At 33.6% G+C, this 21694-nt stretch overlaps 1 protein-coding gene across 6 annotated transcripts in view; it reads left to right on the forward strand.

The window, feature by feature from the left end:
- ZC3H13 (zinc finger CCCH-type containing 13) overlaps positions 1–21694 on the forward strand; it is a 95998-nt gene that overhangs the window by 7628 nt on the left and 66676 nt on the right. For all 6 annotated transcript variants that reach the window (XM_058548187.1, XM_058548189.1, XM_058548190.1 and 3 more), the window contains exon 4: positions 2100–2211. In XM_058548187.1, coding sequence (XP_058404170.1) covers positions 2100–2211 — 112 coding nt within the window. The remainder of the gene's footprint in view (positions 1–2099; positions 2212–21694) is intronic.

The raw sequence follows: 21694 nt of genomic DNA on the forward strand, positions 1-21694 counted from the left end.
CTTTAATAAAGGCAAGGCTAAATTAAGCTTTTCTAATAAAGACCTTTTATTTTTCTTTTGGTTACCCCATGGTGATTTTGTTACAGTGTTTAAAGATGTAACACACACAAACTTTGTCACAAAAACAGTTTAAACTTGATTGGTAAACAACTAATTTACCAGGTCCTAAAATTGGATGTGCTGATTGCTTTGCTGCAGCAACATATGAAAACTGAGCATTAGCATTTGGAGATTTTTTTTTTTAATTGGGTGAATTTGCGTGTGTGTGTGTATAGATTTTGAAGTTTAATAGAATTTAAAATTCAAACCCTTAACATTAGTTGACTTTCTGTTTACTTAAGCGTTGTACATTTTAGTTTACTTGTGATGCTGAATACTCTCTTCTTTTGTATTTAGATTGTCATTTGTTCCTTCTGTTAATGTGGGAAAATTAGTCTTTATAAGTTTAATTACCTGTATAAACACATGCTTAGAGAAACTATTTAAATAATTTTAGTGTTTTGTTTATATTATTAATACACTTTTAATACATGCTTTAATTCATCTTTGACATTTGTTAACTTACTCAAAATTTTTATACAAGAAACAGTTTTGAGGAAAGTGGGCAGAGAAATTTGTCTAAAATGGAAAAAAATAGTGTCATTACTAGACTTAGAATAAAGGATTTTTTAAATAATTTTACTATTTTGTGCGTGTTTTTCCATCTGATAACTTCTTTTGTATTTGTGTATTTTCTCTTTTTTTGTAGGGAAGAAAAATATAGTTCATAATGTGATTCAAAGATGGAAAGAAAAGCAATGTATTTCAGAAATGCTTATTTAGTCGCAAGACATATAAGTCATTTATTGAGCATTCACTGTATGTAGAGCACTCTGTTAGGTACTGTTTAGGATAGGAACAAGTTTATAATAAACTGTTTTATTATATCAAGGAAACCAGGGCACATAAGATTTACATGTACATCATACTTATAATTTAAAGCATTTAAGTACTGGTTCTTAATAAGAAGTTCCATTTTAAAGTTCAGCTTTAACTGTTAAAATATTTAATATAGATCTATAAAATGTACATGCAAATGTTAATGAGAACCTTTAAAGTGAGTTAACTGAAATTACTTCTTCACTAACCATGTGATTTGTGTTAATGATTGATAAATTAAAGGAATTGATTTTATTGATTAACTAGTACTTGAAATAGATGTGAATATTTATGTGATTTGTTTATATCTTTTAAAAAATATTATATACAGTATTTTTTGGTGGCCAAAGAGGTACCATCATTTCTTAACTTTCATTGCCCTTTTTTAAAAGGGGCTCTAGGAATATTCTTTAAAGGCAGTGCGTTTTTTATTTCTGCTTTGTTTTTCTCAGTTAGTAATGGTGTGAAAATAATTGAACAGCCATTTATCAAATTTCCAGTATAAATTATGAAGCCTTACCAGCGTTGAATATAAATATGTGTATTTTTCCTTAGTTAAAAAAAAATCCATAGTGGAATATAAAATCGCTGTCTGAAATCTTGCTTTGAATCCTTTAAGTATTTTCTATTCTGAAATAATTTCAAATTTAAGAAAAGTTATAAGAATAACACAAAAACTCGTATGTTTGCTTTGATTCTTAATATGCATAAAATATTTTCTCAGTTGTTGATGTTGTAGATGATAATATTATTGCTTCTAGATTAATTTTGCAGTGTTGTGATTTAAAACTTTATCTTCCTACTTTTTGCTTTCAAATATAACTAATATATTTATGTGATTAATACGGAAACAAATTAAGCTTTTCATTACAAATTCCTTTTTCTCAGCTCACATATAGTTTCTTATTCATATCACCAGTACCTGCCACCCTATGGTATTTTAATGTATACGTTTTGATTGGTATTGGGAGAAAACTTGTAAGTGATGCTCATAGTTTTTATATATTAATATTTAAGCTGAAATGAATTATTCTTCTGACCTATAGGAGCTATGGACAGAAAAATTATATTGAGATTTATGAGGTTATTTCTGTAAATATATTCTTATAAAATATTATATAAATATAGATTTTTGTTGTTTTGTTTTGTTTTTTGTTTTGTTCTTGTTTTTTGGTTCAAAGGTCACCAGAAAGACCTACAGGAGATCTTAGAGAAAGAATGAAGAACAAGCGCCAAGATGTGGACACTGAGTCCCAGAAACGAAATACGGAGGATTCATCCTCACCTGTTAGGGTAGGAATGAATTTCCTGAAACAAAGTTGAATATCAGTAGTGATTTATTATTTATGTTCCATTTTAAATATTATCTTGTGTGCTACTTATATGGTAAATGTGTAATATCACATTATCATATGGATAATTATTATATTTATATGGATAATGTAATTTAGAGGAAAAATGTCCTCTGGAAAAACTCCTAATTCTCTGATTGTTTCAGTTCTTAGTGGTAGTTAAGATGAAGGGAATTGGTTGGCAGAGCTCAAGCTGAACTTCGTAGGGTTTCTGTACCTTGGTGGGCATCCTGAGTATCTAAAGCTATTCTTAAGTTTTCAGAATCCAGCTAGCCATCATATCCTGCTTGCTTCCAAGAAAGATTGAAGTGGCTTACACTAGAACACTTAAATTAAAACAATGACAGAAACTGTACTGGAAAACTTAGGTAAAGGAAAGCACATGTGACCACAAAATTTTGGTGATTTCCTGGCAATGAAACCAGAAGAGAAACAGAATTTGTACAGAATTTATGATGTAGTTTATTGAATAAAAGAAAACATAGATGTTTTTCAAGAATGGAAGTCTTTCCTAGAGCTATTTTTTTTTTCAAGAAATGTATCATACTCGTGTGTCTATTTGTAACAGATTTATTGAGATGTAGTTCACATACCATACAATTCACCTATTTAAAGTGTACACTTTCAGGGTTTTTCATATATTCAGAGTCATGCAGCCATCAACACAATCAATTTTAGAACATTTTCATTACCCCCAAAAGAAACTCCATACCCTTTAGCAGTCATCCCCCATACCCCCAACCGACCACCAGCCCTAGGCAACCATTATTCCACTTGCTGTCATTGTAGATTTGCCTATTCCAGATATTTCATATAAATGGAATCATACAATATGTAGTTTTTTGTGACTGGCTTCTTTCACTTAGCATAGTGTTTTCAAGGCTCATGAAAAATTATAGGATTTATCAGTATTTGATTCCTTGTTTTTGCTGAATAATATTCCAGTGTATTGATATATCACATTTTGTTTATCCTTTCATCAGTTGAATCATTCAGTCAGTTCACTCATTTGGGTTGTTTGCACATTTGGCTGTTATGAGTAATAATGCTGCTGTGAACATTCATATATAAGTTTTCCTGTGGACATATGTTTTCATTTCTCTTAGGTTTATATTTAGGAGTGGTATTGCTGAGTCATATGGTAACTCTTATGTTTAACCTTTCGAGGAACTGCTAGAATGTTTTCCAAAGCAGCTGCACCATTTTACATTCTTGCCAGCAGTGTATGAGGTTTCCAATTCTCCATATCCTTGCCAACATTTGTTATCTAACTTTTTGATTATAGCCATCCTAGTGGGTATGAAGTGGTAACCTCATTGTAGTTTTTATTTGCATTTCCCTGACGGCTAATGATGATGAACATCATTTTTTGTGCTTATTGGCCATTTGTATATCTTCTGAGAGATGTCTCTTCAGGTTGTTTGCTCATTTTTTAATTGGGTTGTCTTTTTATTATTGATTTGTAAGAATTCTTTATATATTTTGGATACAAGTCTCTCATATATATGATTTGTAAAAATTTCCTCCCATTCTATGGGTTGTCTTTTCATGTTCTTGATGGTGTGTGTCCTTTAAAGCACGAATGTTTTTAGTTTGGTGAAATCCAATTTATCTGTATTTTTGTTGTTACTTGTGCTTTTGGTGTCATATCTAAGAAACCAGTGTCTAAGTCAAGGTCACAGAAATTTATGCTTATGTTTTCTTCAAAGAATCTTAGAGCTTTAGCTCTTAACATCTAAATCTTTGATCCTTTTGAGTGAATTTTTATTTATGGTGTGAAGTAAGGGTCCAACCTCATTCTTTTGCATGTGGATATCTAGTTGTCTCGTACTTGTTTTATGAAAGTTATTGAATTGTATAAGCAACAGCCTCTGAAATTTTAAGATATGTAGAAGCTTTCCTGTGGCTGTTTTTGATCCTTAATAAAAATGCTGTGTTGCAGTTTTCTGTTATAGTTTGTAAAGACTTATCTTTGGTGACCTAAAGTAATGCAGTTTTAAGTATGTAGCTTTCTAATGTCTGGTAAGATACATAATACCGTTTTGGAAATCTCAGATAGTAGTTCTCAGCAGGAGCTATATATCAAAATTCTTTCAGAGGAGAGAGACTTTTTTTCGAAATACACGTGCAGATACTCTACTCCTGATCTACTGAATTAGAATATCTAGGTAGGGGCTGAGCATATGTATTGCTTTTTGAAGTAACCTGTTGATTCAGAATAATGAATGGACTCTTTCTGGTTTTCTGGTAAATGTTTAACAACAACTCAGGGAAAAAAAGCCATGCTTTGTAGGATTTGCCAATTTCTTTGGTGTAAATACTCCCATCAGGGTCAGTTTCAAGTTACCAAAGTCATACCACTGAATACAGAGTTGGGAAGAGAGACTCAGTTCACACCATTATATAGTAGTCACACACACACACACGCAAACACACACGAACATACATACATACAATAAATGTAATTAAGCACAAGAGTAAAATGTACTAAAATATTTAGGAAATGAGTTTTGAATAATTATTACCTTTGTTTTTAGTATTATTTGTTTAATTGTTAGTTTATAGAATTTAGTTTTTAATTATAGCTGTGTTTAACAATGGCTTGCACAGTTCCTAAAAATTTAACAGTTGGCTCTTATGAGTCAGTGTGAACTGGCTCCAGCACACCGCTAGATGGACTGTAGTTAGTATAAAGGGCAGACATTTGGAATTCATATTCTAAGCACATTACTTTAGGAATTGTTATTTAACTCTACTGTCAGTTTCCTTATCTGTAAAGGAGGTGATAACGATATCGCTGTGTTGCTGTGGAGAAAATACATGTAAAAAAGTAGCATGACTGACTATTCCATGATGACTACTTAGTAAATGGTATGTACTGGTATTAGAATTGCTCTTAGACTTTTATCTCTAATATAAATTGGTTTTAGGCTCTTAATAGGAGATGAACATCAGCATTGTAGATTTAGGTTGTTAACAGATATCTAAGTATAAGTGTGTTATTGATCATAAAGGTGTGTATGTTCAGCATATTAATTTAGTAGACAGTGAAGTTGGCATCTTGTGAGGAAATTTAAAGCCTGATTCTTGCTTTCCCTAGGTGAGAAAGTCCTCCACAGCACTGAGCTTCATGCACATGTAAGGGATAGAGTCACGAGATTCAAGAGCGGTCAGGTTTTAGGGAATTCACTATCTAAACTTAGAGAAAACTGTTGATAAGCTAGGATACCAGGGCATTAATTATTTTGAGTAAACTATCTGGCAGGATAAAAGGTGCTGATCATTTCTATGATACCTTCCTACTGCAATACATGTGACTCTTCATCTTCACATAATGAATTTCTGTGCGAAAATCTGATGTAGGTTAGGTAGGGGCAACTATAGCATAGATAACATAGCATGGCTAAGATAGGATATATGTGATTTTCCGCAGATTAACTGTAAATCCACCCCTTCTCTGCCACTGGTCTGATCTCCAATGTGTCTGAGTTATGAGGTTGATAATCCCTGATCATGAGGAGAGACAAATTCATAGATAGATAAATTGTAATTCTGTAGAGTGTGATAATATGTCAGAGAGATAAGAGCAAAGCACACAATGGAGAGAATAAATAACTGCCTGGGGAACCAGAGAACATTTCACAGAGGGAAGTGACATTTGCACTGGGTGTTGAAGGATAGATGTGGGAGGGGAGGGGTGAAAGTCTAGGAAGAGGCAAAAACCCAACACAATAACAATAAGAAGTTTTAAAAGACTAGTGTGTTTGAGAACCTGTGAAGCTGTGGCTAGAGTGTAGGAATTATAGCATATGGGTGTGAGACGAGGGCTGAAGTGATCTATCTTGTTCACCAGTTCACCTCCAGACCCTGAAACTAGTAAGTTCACTTACTGAATAAATGAGAAGCGATTCTGATGTCCAGCCAGTGTTGAGAATCCCTGGTGGTCCCAGGTCTGTGCTGTCCAGTGGGGCTCTTGAACAGACAATGTAGCTAGTCTGAATTAAGATGTCTTGTAAGTGTAAAATACATACTGAATTTCAAAGACTTAGTGCGAAAAAAAGAAAGTCAGATATTTCATTAATAATTTTTTATGTTGATTATATGTTGCATTGAAAATATTTTAGATATATTGGGTTAAATAAAATATATTACCAAAATTTTAATTTTACCTGTTTCTTTTTTCTTTTTAATGTGGCAACAAGAAAATCTAAAATTACATATGCAGCTTGCATTATATTTCTATTGGAAAGGGCTAGTCTGGGTGATCTGAACCAAACTTAACACAATGGAACTGAATTTAACACAGTGAGAGGCTTATTTGAGGTAGAGTCAATAGGATTTGATGACCAAAAGAATGAGTAGAGGGTAGGTGTTAAGCCTAACTACAGGCTTTCTGTACATTTAACTAAGATGGAGAGGAGAGAGAGTTGGTTTGTGGTCCCTTTTGTACACTTGGCTCGTATCATCATGGACAACTAACTTTTGGCACTGTTTTCAGTGCTTATACTGACATTAATATGCTATTTTAAAACACTTATGAAATAATATATTACATTTTTATGCACTAGATACTTTCAGCCAGTCAGTAGAACTTTTCAAATGCAGTCATTGAATTGTGTTTTCTTCTTCTGTAACAGAGACTTGTTATTTTATGTCTTTTGAGCACAAAGATAAATTAGCTTTGAAAGCAAAATTAAACCCCTGAATGTAGAGTCAGATATGAGGAATATTCAAGCATTTGTTGCATGTGCTGTAGGGCATGCATGTGCTATAGGGAATCCCTGCCTCTTAGGAGAAACTTTGTGGCTGCATTCAAGAGAGGATTAAATAATTCATCCTTGTGGGAGGATATCTAGTTTAGGATTTATTTTATTTTTTTATTTTTATTTTTGTGAGGAAGATCGGCCCTGAGCTAACATCTGCCAATCCTCCTCCTTTTGCTGAGGAGGACTGGCCTTGGGCTAACATCCGTGCCCATCTTCCTCCACTTTAGATGGGGCGCCACCACAGCAAGGCTTGACAAGCGGTGCGTCGGTGCGCGCCTGGGATCTGAACCGGCAAACCCCTGGCCGCTGCAGCAGAACGTGTGCACCTAACTGCTTACGCCACCCGGCCGGCCCCTAGTTTAGGATTTAGAGATGTACCTTGAGCATCCCTTTGCTCACCTGAAATCTTACCTCAGAGCAGATGGGCAGTGGTCTAAGTTTATTTGTATGTATTGATCTTTTTTTTTTTTAATCTTTAAAATGGTAAAATATACATAAAATTTACCATTTAAACATTTTTAGGTGTACAGTTCAGTGGCATTAAGTACATTCACATTGTTATGCATTCATTATCACCATCCGTCTCTTTTCATGATCTTTGTTTTTAAAGCCTTGAATCTTTGTTAATTTACTCTCCCATATATGAAATTAAAACAATTGGAATAATGTTTCAAGTGTGTGTAATATTTTTAAAAATATTTTTTCTTAACCCATCATTTTAATGACCTCCTCTGCTTCCTATAATAAGTCATTTTGAGAGGTTTTTCTTTTGAGACTTCAAAATGATGTTCCCTTTGCCTTGTCCAGTATTTTTTCAAGTAGCCATTTCCTCCTGTTTTCTACCCCACCTCAACATGATGACTTATCTTCAAACAGAGAATCTATTTAGGCTTGATATTTATCTTTACCTCCACTCTGGATCTATTTAAGATGACTACTATTCAAATTACTTTTTCAGATCTCAGTCTATAGCTGAATCTCAAATTGGTTATCGAACTTCCAGCCTATTTCAGGTATCTTATAGGTTGCTATCTATTTTGACTTTGCACACACAATAGATCTTTTCCTACCCTTAATGCCTGGTTCTCTGATATGCTGAATTGAAAACTAATTTCTAACATGAAGCTTCCTGTCTCTGGGAACTATACCTCCCAGAATGTATATACATAGTTATTAGTTTTGCTTCCTTGTCCCCTACCTGGTTCTATTACTGTTCCTCCTACCACCCCCTTCCCCCAAAAAAATCCCCTACCTTGTTCTTTTTCTACGTCTTGATATTTCTAGCTAGATGAGGAAAAGTGACACTGACTAAGGGAGGAGATAGTACTATAGCTGTTAGAAAAAGCTGACTCATGCAGTGGAGGACTTTAAGTTAGAGGGCTTTAACACTTTTACTAACTATCCTGAGTAAACTTCTTGGCCTTGCTTTTTAATTTGTAAAATAAGTGTACCTCCACCAATATGTCACAAGTTATGGTGAGAACCAAGTGAGAACGTACATGTGAAAATTCTTTGGAAAGAATAAAACAGAGTAAATGCAAAATAGGAAGAGTAGACAGTCACCAAATTAAAAATTTAGGAAGCAAATCTCTGTAGGATTAAGTAGAACAAATGAGTTGTTTATTTCAAAGGAAAGGACATAGAGGAGAAGGGTAAGAGTGTAAGTGGAGATATAATATATACTACCTGGTAGAAATCTGATAATGTATAGTACAGGGATAATTATGGTGATTTTTAAATGTAGATAAAAATTTTCATTTCGTATAAAAAGTAAGTTTTTAGCCTGGTATGGTCTTCAAAAGTATTTTTTGATGGCATTAAAAGGAGTTGTTCCAATTACTAAACCTTGCCATAAAACAACCATTTATTATGTTCATAGATTCTGTCAGGAAATCAGAAAGGGCAGAGTAGGCATGGCTTATCTCTTCCTTGATGTCTGGGACCTCAGCTAAACTACTGGAATGCTGGAGGCTGGAATCATTAGAAGATTTGTTCACTCACACGTTTGGTTGTTAATGCTGGCAGTCAGCTGGAGGCCTCAGTTCCTCTCCTTGTGGGCCTCTTTGTGTGGGCCGCATGGGCTTTCTCATAGCCTAATGGCTGGGAAAGAGAGAGAGGTAAACTCTGGGTGCTAGGTGTGCTTGTTCCTACTGGGGTGACATTTGTTTCAGGCTGTCTTAGCTGACAGAGCAAAGAAATACATGTGTATATACTAACTGGTGTATATACAAACATATCTATAAATATTACTAGTAACCATATGTATCTATATAAAGCTAATCATGAGTTCTTATTGATGTCTCCAACTCTAATACAGTACCACTGTTGTTATTTTTTTTGCACAAATGTTTCTTCCCTAGCTTGTGGGAGATCTTTATATTAGATCTGAGCTCTTTTCACAAATGTACTTTATTGTGATATAATTTGAAAACAATAAAATGCATTCATTTTAAGTGTACCATTTGAGTCTTGACAAATGTACACACCTGTATAACCACCACGGCAATCAAAATATAGGACATTTTCATCAACCCAGAACATATCTTCTTGTCCTTTTGTAGTTAGTCCCCTCTGAAACCCAGCTCCTGACAACCTCTGATCTGTCGCTATAGTAGAATGAGATAATATATATTCTTGTGTCTTGGTTCCTTTAGCATGATGTTTTTGAAATTTAGCCATGTTGTTGTGTGTGTCAGTAGTTTGTTCCCTTTTTGCTGACTAGTGTCCTACTCTGTGGATATATCAAAATTTGTTTATCCGTTCCCCAGATAATGCACATTAGGGTTGTTTCTAGTTTTTGGTTATTATGAATAAAGCTGGTATGAACATTTGTGTACAAGTCTTTGTGTGGACATATGTTTTCTGTGGGTAAATACTTAAGAGTGGAATTGCTAGGTCATATGGTATGTATATTTTTAACTTTATAAGAAACTGCTAAACAGTTTTCCAAAGTGGTTGTTCTATTTTACATCTCTACCCACAGTGTATGAGAGGTTCAGTTCCTTTACATTCTTGCCAATTGTTGGTCTTTTTCATTTTAGCCATTCTAGTGGGTATGTACTGGTTTTACTTTGCGTTTCTTGATGATTAGTGATATTGAGCATCTTTTCATGAGTTTATCGGCCATTTGTATATTTTTGTGAAGTGTCTGTTTACATCTTTTGCTGATAAGTTCGATTATTTGTCTTAATTCGGATTTGTGGTTGTTATACGTTCTGAATACCAAACATTTGTAAGATATATATATTGCAAATATGTTTTCCCAGTGTATGACTTGCCTTTTCTTTTTCTTTGTAGTGTCTTTCAAAATATCTTTTAATTTTGATGAAGTCCAATTATATCCTGTGTTATTTTGACACAACCCCAGTAATTCTTGATAGTTTGTTTCTGTTAAGATAAGATATTCCCAGCCCATTGTGTATATTTTGTACCCTATACCTGGAATCAGCCATTTTTCCCTACAGCCCTGGTTCTTTTATGGGGAGATGGTGTTTCAGGACCACTACTTGGAAGCTTATTGCCACTAGATTAGTTGTTTTTAAGGCTTTTCATTGGGCATACCTAGGAAATACATATGTATCTTCTCTTTGAAAACACAAGCAAACATGAGTTCTACTAATTCAAATTTAGAATTGCAGGACTTTTACCTAATTCTTTGACTTTATAGTTGTATCCCTTTTATGCTGAAAGTTTTGGTCCCTGTTGACATTCATTTGTATTATCTTATGTTTAATAGTTCCAGAAGAACGATTAACAATAGTATTACTAATAATATGGTTACTGAGAACAGTTTAAGATTTCTTTGTAGTTCTTAGGATATATCCTGTTAGGGAGATATCTGTGAAATCTGTCTGTTAGGAATATATAATCAAATTATTGTATTTTAAGTTACTTCAAACAGTTCTGAATGTGGTTAAACCACAAAATTGATACATACTTGGGTTGATTTATTTCATTTTGATTTTAGTTTTAGAGGTTTCTTTTTTCTTTTTGATTTAATTTTGTTTTTTAATTATATAGAAGCTTTGCATGGTTTCAAAGTTAAATCTGCAAAACAGGTTACATTCAGAAAAGTCTACCTTTTCTCTCTTGATCGCTACCATATTCCTTATAGGTAACCACTTTTTATTAGTTTTTGGATTATCCTGCCACTTTAAAATATACACATGCATATGCACATATATGTGATATATACATATATACACAAATTAGTATTTATGTAGGCGTATGTCTTCTTTTTTCTTAGATAAAAGATAGCATACTGTATACATTTGTCTTTACCTAGCTTTTTTTTACTTAACACTATATCCCGCAGACCATTCCATAGCAATATGTAGAGATATTTCTTATGCCTTTTATATTTACAGAATATTTCATTGTGTGAATGTGCTGTACATTATTTTACCAGTCTTCTATTGGCAGACATTTTTCTTTTCTTTCTTTTTTTTTTTTGTTGTGAGAAAGATTGGCCCTGAACTAATATTTGTTGCTAATCTTCCTCTTTTTGCTTGAGGAAGATTGTCCCTGAGCTACTGTCCATGCCAGTCTTCCTCTATTTTGTATGTGGGATGCCACCACAGTGTGGCTTGATGGGCAGTGTGTAGGTCTGTGCCTGGGATCTGAACCCATGAACCCCAGGCTGCCGAAGCAGAGTGCGTGACCTTAACCACTACGCCACCGGGCCAGCCCCCCAAAGTGGCACATTTCTTAAAATCAGTGAACCTGTATTGACACATCATTATCATCCAAAGTCCATACTTTACATTAGGGTTTATTCTTGGTGTTGTACATTCTTTGGGATTGGACTAATGTAAAATCACATGTGTCTACCATTATAGTGTACAGAATAGTTTCACTGCCCTGAAAATCCTCTGTGCCTATTCATTCTTCTTTCCTCCCATCTCCTGGCAACCACTGATCCTTTTACTGTCTCCATAGTTTTGCCTTTTTCAGAATGTCGTATTGTAGGAATCGTACAGTATGTAGCCTTTTTAGATTGGCTTCTTTCACTTATTAATATACATTTAAGGTTCTGCCATGTCTGTTTATGGCTTGATAGCTCATTTGTTTTTATCACTGACTAATATTCCTGGATGTACCACAGTTTATCTGTTCATCTGTTGAAGGACATCTTGCTTGCTTCCGAGTTTTGGCAATTATGAACAAAGCTGCTATAAATATCTGTGTGCAGGTTTTTGTGTGGACACAAATTTTCAGTTCATTTAGGCAAATACCAAGGAATGACACAATTGTAGGATTGTATGGTATAAATATGTTTAGTTTTGTAAGAAACTGCCGAACTGTCTTACCACGTGGCTTTATCATTTTGCATTCCCACCAGCAATGAATGAGAGTTCCTATTGCTCCACATTCTCTCTAGCATTTGATATTGTCAATGTTCCAGATTTTGGCCATTCTAATAGGTGTGTAGTGGTCTTTCATTGTTGTTTTAATTTGCATGTCCCTGATGACTTATGATGTTAATCATCTTTTCATATATTTATTTGCTATCTGTATATCATCTTTGAGGTGTCTGTTCAGGTCTTTTGCCCATTTTAAAATCAGGTTAGTTGTTTTCTTGTTGAGTTTTAAGAGTTATTTGTATATTTTGAATAAGAATCTTTTATCAGATGTGTCTTTTGCAAATATTTTCTTCCATTCCGTGGCTTGTCTCCTCATTCTTTTGACAGTATCTTTCACAGAGTGGAAGTTTATAGTTTTAATGAAGTCCAGTTTATTGATTCTTTCTTTCATGGATTTTGCTTTTGGTGTTTTATCTAAAAAGTAATCGACATACCCATGGTCATCTAGATATTATTCTGTGTTATCTTCTAGGAGTTTTATAGTTTGGCATTTTATATTTAGGTCTACGATCCATTTTGAGTTAATTTTTGCGAAGAGCATAAGGTCTGTGTCTAGATTCATTTTTTTGCGTGTGGGTGTCCAGTTGTTCTGGCACCATTTGTTGAAAAGACTATTGTTTCTCCATTGTATTGCTTTTGCTCCTGTGTCAAAGATCAGTTGACTGTGTTTGTGTGGGTTTATTTCTGGGCTCTTTGTTGTACTGATCTTTTGTCTGTTCTTTCACCAATTACACAATATCATGATTACTGTAGCTTTTTAATAAGTCCTGAAGTCAAGTAGTACCAGTCCTCCAACTTTGTTCTTCTTCGATATTGTGTTGGCTGTCCTGGGTCTTTTGCCTCTCCGTATAAATTTTAGAATCAGTTTGTTGATATTCACCAAATAGCTTGCTGGAATTTTGATTGGGATTATGGTCATGTACCGCATAGCAACATTTGAGTCAATGACAGACCACATATATGACAGGAGTCCTGTAAGATTAGTACTATATAGCCTAGGTCTATAGTAGGCTATACCATCTAGGTTTGTGTAAGTACACTGATGTTTGCACAATGACAATCACCTAAGCACCCATTTCTCAGAATGTATCCCCGTTGTTAGGTGACGCATGACAGTACAATGAATCAATCAGGTCAAGAAGAACTGACATCTTGACAATATTTAGTCTTCCTAGCAGACATTGTATGATTTCCGTTCTTTTAAAAGTGTGTTTTATGGTCCAGAATGTGGTCTGTCTTGGTGAATGTTCCATATGAGCTTGAGACGAGTGTGTATTCTACTGTCATTGGATGAAGTAGTTCGTAGATGTCAGGTATATCTAGTAGATTGATGATGCTTTTGAGTTCAACTATGTTCTTACTGATTTTCTGCCTGCTAGATCTGTCCATGTCCGATAGAGGGGTGTTAACGTCTCCAACTGTAATAGTGGATCATGTATTTCTCCTTGCAGTTATATCAGTTTTTACCTCACATATTTTGATACTCTGTTTTTAGGTGCATATGTATTAAGGATTGTTATGTCTTCTTGAAGAATTGACCCCTTTATCATTATGTAATGCCCCTTTTTCTCCCTGGTAACTTTCCTTGCTGTGAAGTCCGCTCTGTTTGAAATTAATAGCTACTGTCACTCTCTTTTGATTAGTATTAGCACAGTCTGTCTTTCTCCATCCCTTTCCTTTTAATCTATATGTGTCTTTATATTTAAAGTTAGTTTCTCATAGACAACACATAGTTGAGTCTTGTTTTTTGATCCACTCTGACAATCTTTCCGTTTTAATTGGTGCGTTTAGTCCATTGATGTTTAAAGTAATTATTGGTATAGTTGAATTTCTATCTACTATATTTATTACTGTTTTCTATTCGTTACCCTTGTTCGTTGTTCACTTTTTGTGCCTCTTATGGTTTGAATTGAACATTTTATATTATACCATTTTTTTCTCCTTTCTTAGCATATCAGTTATACTTGTTATTTTTACTTTTTTTAGTTGTTGCCCTGGAGTTTGCAGTGTACATTTACAGCTAATTCAAGCCTGCTTTCAAATAACATTATAGTGCTTCACAGGTAGTCCAAGTACCTTATAATAATAAAATATTCCTCCTGCTTTGTTCTGGAATATCTTAAGTGGTGTTGGGATTTTCTGCTCTTTAAAAGTTTGGTAGAATTCCTATGTGAAACTGAGTATGGTAGTATTTTATGAAGGAGTTCTTGACTTTATTTTTTTTCGAAATTAGTAGACTTGGTTTTGTTGAAGTCAATTTTGGCAAATTGTGTTTTTCTAGAAAACGGTTTCATCTAGATTTTTAAACTTGTTCGCATAGAGTTGTGTGAAGAAATCTCATGTTTTTCTTCACTTTACTCTGTTCTAATGGCTATTTTCACTTTGTCATAGCTGATTTTGAATACTTCTTCATTAGGTTAGCCAGTGGTTTATTTTCAAAGAATTGGATTTTGAGTGTATGTATTAGTTCGTTCTTTCTCTTTTCTAACACATTTATTTCTGTTTTTTCTTTATTAATTCCTTCTTTGGTTTACTGTATTCCTTTTCTTTGATGAATTGATTGAGCATTTATTTATTTTAATTTTTATTTGTGTTAATATTTGGTGCTGTAAACTTTTCTGATAACTGCGTTAGCTGAATTCCGTGGGTCTCATATGTCGTGTGTTTATCATTATTTTCAGGAAATTCTCTTTTGGTTTGAATTTCACCAATGATCCAATAATTGTTTAATGGCGTGTTTTAAAATTTTCAGATTGAAGAGTCTTTTGTTTGTTTGTATGTGTGTGTTCTTTTGATTAAAAAAAATTACTTCTTGGGCCAGCCCCTGTGGCCTCGTGGTTAAGTTCAGCACGTTGAGCTTCAGTGGCCCGGGTTCAGTTCCCCATGCTGTGCTGGCAGTCCACATAGTAAAAAATAGAGGAAGATTGGCATGGATGTTAGCTCAGGGCGAATCTTCCTCAGGGAAAAAAAATTACTTCTCTGTTATTGCTCTTTATATCTCTATTTTTTTTTAATTTGATGAGATTTCTTTGTGGCCTACAATGTCATCAGTGTCTCTGAATTTTCCCTGTATGCTTGAACAGAAGGTGTATTTTCTATGTTTTGGTTTTCAGGTTCTAAAGTATATTTAAAATATCTGTTGTTTTGATCTTCTATATTTTTAATATCTGTCTACTTGATCTATCTTGGTTTGAGAATGTCTTTTTAAAATATTTTGTTAGTAGTGTGTTTCTGTCTAGTTCTCTCCCCATCTCCTATAGTTTCTGCTCTTCATTGCTGTATCATTGTGTACAGAGTTACTAATAACTGTTCTTTCTTCATTGTAATTTTTTAATGCAGTGTTTAGAGATGACTTGAATGTTGTTATCCGTTGAATGTTTTTGAAGTTTCTAGTCTTATTTATTTATTTGTGGCTCTGCTTATTCTAAGACAAGCTAATATAATTTTTGTGACCACTTCCTGAAAGAAAATCTCTGATAACCCTATTGTGAGATTTTTCTTAAATACAGTATAAGCAAAATAAACTACAGTTTCCTAAGTATAGACCTAAATTTCTTTACCGTATCTGTTTCTGTAATATTCAGAGGATCTGAAATTGCACGTCTGTGAATAATTTTACAATTTCAAAATGTCAGATTATATGTATTCTAAAAGCTATAGACTGAGCTAAGTTGTTGGGCTAATGTTCAGGCCAAAAAACAACAATGAACCATTGCTGTTTATTATTTAAAGTTTTCAGCCTTAATCAGAAGTGTCCATTGAAAAGATTCAAAAACATTAAAGTGAGAGTCATAATCTTTTTAAAATTAATAATAGCTTTTGGGCCGGCCACGTGGCTTGGTGGTTAAGTGCACGCGCTCCGATGCTGGTGGCCCGGGTTCGGATCCCGGGCGCGCACCGAGGCACCACTTCTCCGTCCATCCTGAGGCCGAGTCCCACATACAGCAACTAAAAGGATGTGCAGCTATGACATACAACTATCTACTGGGGCTTTGGGGAGAAAAAAATAAATTAAAAAATAATAATAATAATAGCTTTTAAAATTGTTAATAGCTTTGATATAATACGTGGTAGTAAATGACAGAAAAGAAAAATGTGGATTAACATTAATTCTAGAGCTGCTGAAAGAAAATTCAGGAATTTGCTGATAATGTTAGTGTTTTGTGAAACTAAGTATACTTTTAGAGCAATAGGATTTGGAATCATTAGTCTTTAAAAATAAAAGGGAAGAAAAACATACACTTTGTATAAAAATTGAATGTTTAAAAACTTGATATTATATTCTCAGTGTAGTAGGGAATTATTATTATGAATGATAACAGCTTTAGGCTAGTAATGGACAAATTTATATAAATATTCTAAAATGAATATTGGTAAAAGGGGAGAACTTTGTTGGTATATAAGTAATTGAGTCATTCTTTGACTAAATGTTCTGAGATAATTTTTATCTGTTACTCTCAAAGAAAGTTCCTTCAAGTCATTTTGGAAAGATTTAAGGAAATCAGGTGTAAGAGATGAGATTATATAGTATAAATGGAAGAGGTAGTTGACATAGATTTTTTCCCTTCCCATCTTCTTTTATCTCATCTAATGCATTTAACACATATTAATACTTGTCTCAGTCATTAACCAAGCAGAAACTCACGTTGATAGACTTGATCTTAGGCACAAAATGTCAGTTGCACTAGTGTGGCATAGAGTGGCTTGACCTGACAATAGGTGTGGATAAGTCGAAGTGGAACTAGTTGACTATACTTTAAACAATAGGCAGAGTTTGGTATGATTGCAAAGGAAGTATTAATCTTCCTCTTTCAGCATTATTATGGACTGTGTACTCTGAGGGTACTCCTACTACAATAAAACTAGATCCTGGATAAGCAACAACAAACACATTTTTAATGCATTGCTGTTTACACAAAACATTAGCAAAAACAAAGAAACAAAAACAGAAAATTGAATCTAAGAATTGAGCAGCAAATATGAAAGCTGTGGTGACATTGAGCCTTCTCCAAGTATTAGAGCTGGTCAGAGACTAAGCCTTGGCTCATCTGTGAAGAGAGAATTGGTAAATTGGAAGATGGAACTGAAGAATTTATTCAGAATGCAGCATGTAAAGACAAGGTTACAGAAAATATTGAAGATGCTCAGAAATGTGGGAGAAATACTAAGAAAATCTAGTGTACATCTAATTGGAATCCTAGGAATAAGTAGAATGTGGAAAGGGCAGCATTCAAAGAAATAGAGGCCAAGAATTTTCTATAATTGATGAAACATAAATCTACAGATACGGAAAGCACAATACATATCAAGTAGAATATTATCTTGAAATTGCAAAACACTAGAGGCATAGAGAAAATTTTAGAAACCTGGAGAAAAAAGGCAAATCTTCCTCTAAAAGAGCAACAGAATGACATTTGTAACAACAATGGAAACCAAAAGACAGTGGAATAATATTTTCAGAGTGCTGAGATATCTGTCAACCCATTGTTATTTACCTAGCAAAACTGTTTTTCAAGAATGAGGATATAATAAAGAAGTTTTCAGATAAAATTGAGAGTGTTGACTACCAGGAGACCTTCACTAGAGAATGCCTAAAAGGATATACATATGGAAGATGGAAAATGACCTTAGAAGGAGGGTCTGAAATGTGAATAGTAAAGGTGAACAGAGAAGATGGTTACTAGTTTGGAAAGTCTGTTATGGCCTATGCAGTTGTCAGAAGTGTGGCATTTACTTTGAGAAGGTGAAGTATAGTACCAAAAGTGTAGAGTAAATTGTTTTTAGCTCCCCAGAATTCATTCCTTCGTTTTTTCTTTTTGTAGTAACATTGTGGTTTGGAGAATTGACCCCAGGTTCATTGCTGGGCCCTGATTAGTCTAATCTAGTCATGATAATCTCATTCTCCTTGCTGATTCAATTGATTCAGGAACCAGGCCTAAATCATTTAGCCTCTGGCCATTACCTTGATATCAATTATTGGTTCAGATGTGGCTGTGTGAGTGAAATTGGCCTACTCAGACTGAAGAAAAGAATTCTTATTTTGTGGTTGGAGAGAGGCACACTGAGGAAACCTGGATTGCTTGTTATTATGGTAAAAGAAAATATGCCTTAATGTGAAGTCAACATTAGGAATAGCAGATCAGTGAGAAAGGAAAAAAACAACAAGAAAATTCGATGTCTAATGATTTCAGCATGTTACTAAATCATCCCGCCCTGAAGTTTACCCTATTTCTAGACTTCATTTTATGTGAGATTGTAGTCTAAATTTATATAGTTTAGAAGATTATAGTTTCTTTTTTAAACTCCTTCCTTCAAAAACCAAGGTAGACATCATTGATAGTAGTGTGATTTCAGTTCTACACCAGGAGAAGTAGCTGCTCTGGCAGGACTAGGTTAACTTTAGTTATTATGTTTTACTGAAGCACACTGTCAAATTAGTTTGCCCAGAGAAGATGACAGTGATGAGAGGTGTGAAAGTCATGAAATGTTAATGTGTGATCAATGTGTACAGTGTCTTTGGCCTGGCATAAGAGAATAGTGAAGAGATTTAGTAACAGTGTTCAAATATTTACAGGGTTATCATGTGGAAGAAGTATTAGATTTGTTTTGCACGATTCCAGGCGTCAGAACTACTTCCAATCAGTAGAAATTCTGGAGAGGTATAAGAAAGTTGTGATCATTGTAAGAAAGAATTTTCTAATAATTAGAACTGTCTGAAAATGGGGCCAAAGGGGGTGCAACAGTGAAGAGCTATCAGTGGAGACCTTGGGAGTAAATTTTTTTCCTGAAATTCTTCTAACAGAAGACTTCTATAGCCATGCAGTATTTAAGAAGAAATTTTCTACAAGGGGTGAAAGTTTGGATTATATTGCTTACAAAGATCTCGAACACTTTATTATTCTAGTTGCTGATCTAGTTATTATAATACTAGTTTTCAACTCTTTTAGCCTCAATACTTCTTTTTAGATCAAATTCTTGGTGATGCTTCCTTACTATCAAAAAAAAAATTCATAGTGAATATAATCTTCCCATATGTATAATGTTTAAGAAATGAATATGAATATAAGATAAAGTAGAAATAAAATGAAAGTAATTTAAAGTAAAAGTCCACAATTGTTTGTTGCATTTCTGAAATGTAAGAAACTTTTAAAACCACGCATTTTTCCTAAGTTAGGCATAGACTTATTTGGCAGCAAAACTTGATCTTAATTGACATGAAGCTAGTTATAGTTTTTATGCAATTGGTGAATTCACATGTTGTGCTGCAGAAATGTTAGTATGTTTGATCACAGGTTGCTGCTCCAGACTCTGCTGTCAGTGTACCTTAATATATTTTGAAATCCAAAAAAATTCTGAATTTTTAAAATATCTTGTCCCAGAGGTACTGGCTAAAATATTATGGTAATTTAACAAGTATTTCAACATGTACATGTTCCAGGATAACTAATTTAGAATACATCATAAAGTGATCAGATGTCTGCACTTTAACTAATATGTTTGAATTTCAGAGAAGTAAGATGACAGTCCATTCTGTTCAAGAAATACAGAAAGGTCAAAGAACAGACCATTCTGTACTTCGTGTGACAAGTAATATCAGACCCTATTCATTTGAATGTGATAAGAAAAAGGGGAAATAACTTTATTTGACAAAGGAATAACATGCCTAAACAAGTTATACACTGTTAAAGTGGATAAAATGAGGAAATATGACATTTTTAAAAATTACCTGAGCCTTCTTAATAAGTGTTATCAAAATAATTTCCTATATTATGATTTGAGGCAGGATAGTGACAAAGTTTTAGAAGGAAACATATCTCCTACCCTGAAATTTCGCCACATATTGAAGCCTGCATTCAGTCTGTAGTACTTAATAGTAGAAGTTATGTATGATCTCTGGGGACAGTATCAGAGTCGTATTGAAAAATAGTAGGCAACTCAAAATTTATATCACTTTAATATGTAGGGTAAATATGAAATATTTACATAAATTATTAATGAAATTATTACGTTTCTGATTCTAAATCTGTTAAAAATATTCTGTTACCAATTTGCAGATTATTTTGTTTATTTTGGAGTACCAGCACTACTGCTCTGAAAACTTTTTCAACTTAACTTGTAGTTGGATATTACATAATACTTTAATAAGACAGAAAACACAGAATATATTATTCCATAATTTGGGGATAACTTCCTATAAAAATTTTTGATACAATATGTACTAATGTATATTTATAGTGGGTTTAATCCGTAGAACATTCAGAAGTTGCATGGGATATGCAATAGTTCTTCATTGATACTTGACAGAATATATTTTCAGAATAAAAATTGTGTTCCTTTTTTCCTTTTGTCTTACGTATAAATAGAAGCTCATTTCTTTTTTTTTTGGCCTTTTACCGTTTTTCCATAGCTGGTTCTACTCTTGTATATCTTTTAATGATTTTTGTCAGCCTCTGTTGTCCTACTAGCAACCATATATGCCATTTAGCAAGTAATGCTTACAACAGGACTGCATACCTAAATATGTAAAATTTAGGGCCAGTTATAATATATACTAGAATTCTTTAAAAAGAAGACTTCACAGAGAAATTCATTTATGGTTTAAGCAGCCAAATTTTATGTCTAGTAATGCCCAGAAAGAACTTCCAGCACTTATTGTTCTTGTGTGTTAGTCCTTCATAGTCAGGATTTAGAGTGTTAAGTGAAACACTGTGATGGGTAAATAACAGTTATATGACACTGGTTACTTTAGTTTCTTACCACTTAGTAAAATGTGATTTGGAGTCTTTATGTTATGTAATTGGATACTTATTAAATTTTATAAGCTGAATTACTATTGTTTTGTCTAAAGGCTGCTGTTACACCTGGAGTAAAATGTAAAACCTTCTGTTTTTTAGCTGCAATATAAGGACTAATGTTCTATTTTAGCTACTATTTTGGTTTCATCAACATAGGGAAAATCTCTTTTAAAAGCATTTATAAAATTATTAAATGAGTTTGGATTTATCTTTAGGTATGTAGGAAAATGCTCTTACGTTAGTGTACGGCAAGTCGTAGATCAGCAATTATTTTTGAGAGTCTGCTGTGAATGGTGCAGCCCTTTTTTAGTCATTTTTTAGTAGTCATAAATCCTTCTGTTACATTTTATCCATTTTAAACTGTCTTTTCCCCTGTGATTTTCACATAGAAACTTAGTATGTAGTATACTTTCAAATGCTTATTAAAGTATTAGATTTGCGTTCTGTATTTTAAAATCTTAGTCACTCCTTACATTTACTAAGTTGCTGTTCTTTAGGAA

Source organism: Diceros bicornis, chromosome 9 (genome assembly GCF_020826845.1).
Source record: "Diceros bicornis minor isolate mBicDic1 chromosome 9, mDicBic1.mat.cur, whole genome shotgun sequence".
Taxonomy (NCBI): Eukaryota; Metazoa; Chordata; class Mammalia; order Perissodactyla; family Rhinocerotidae; genus Diceros; species Diceros bicornis.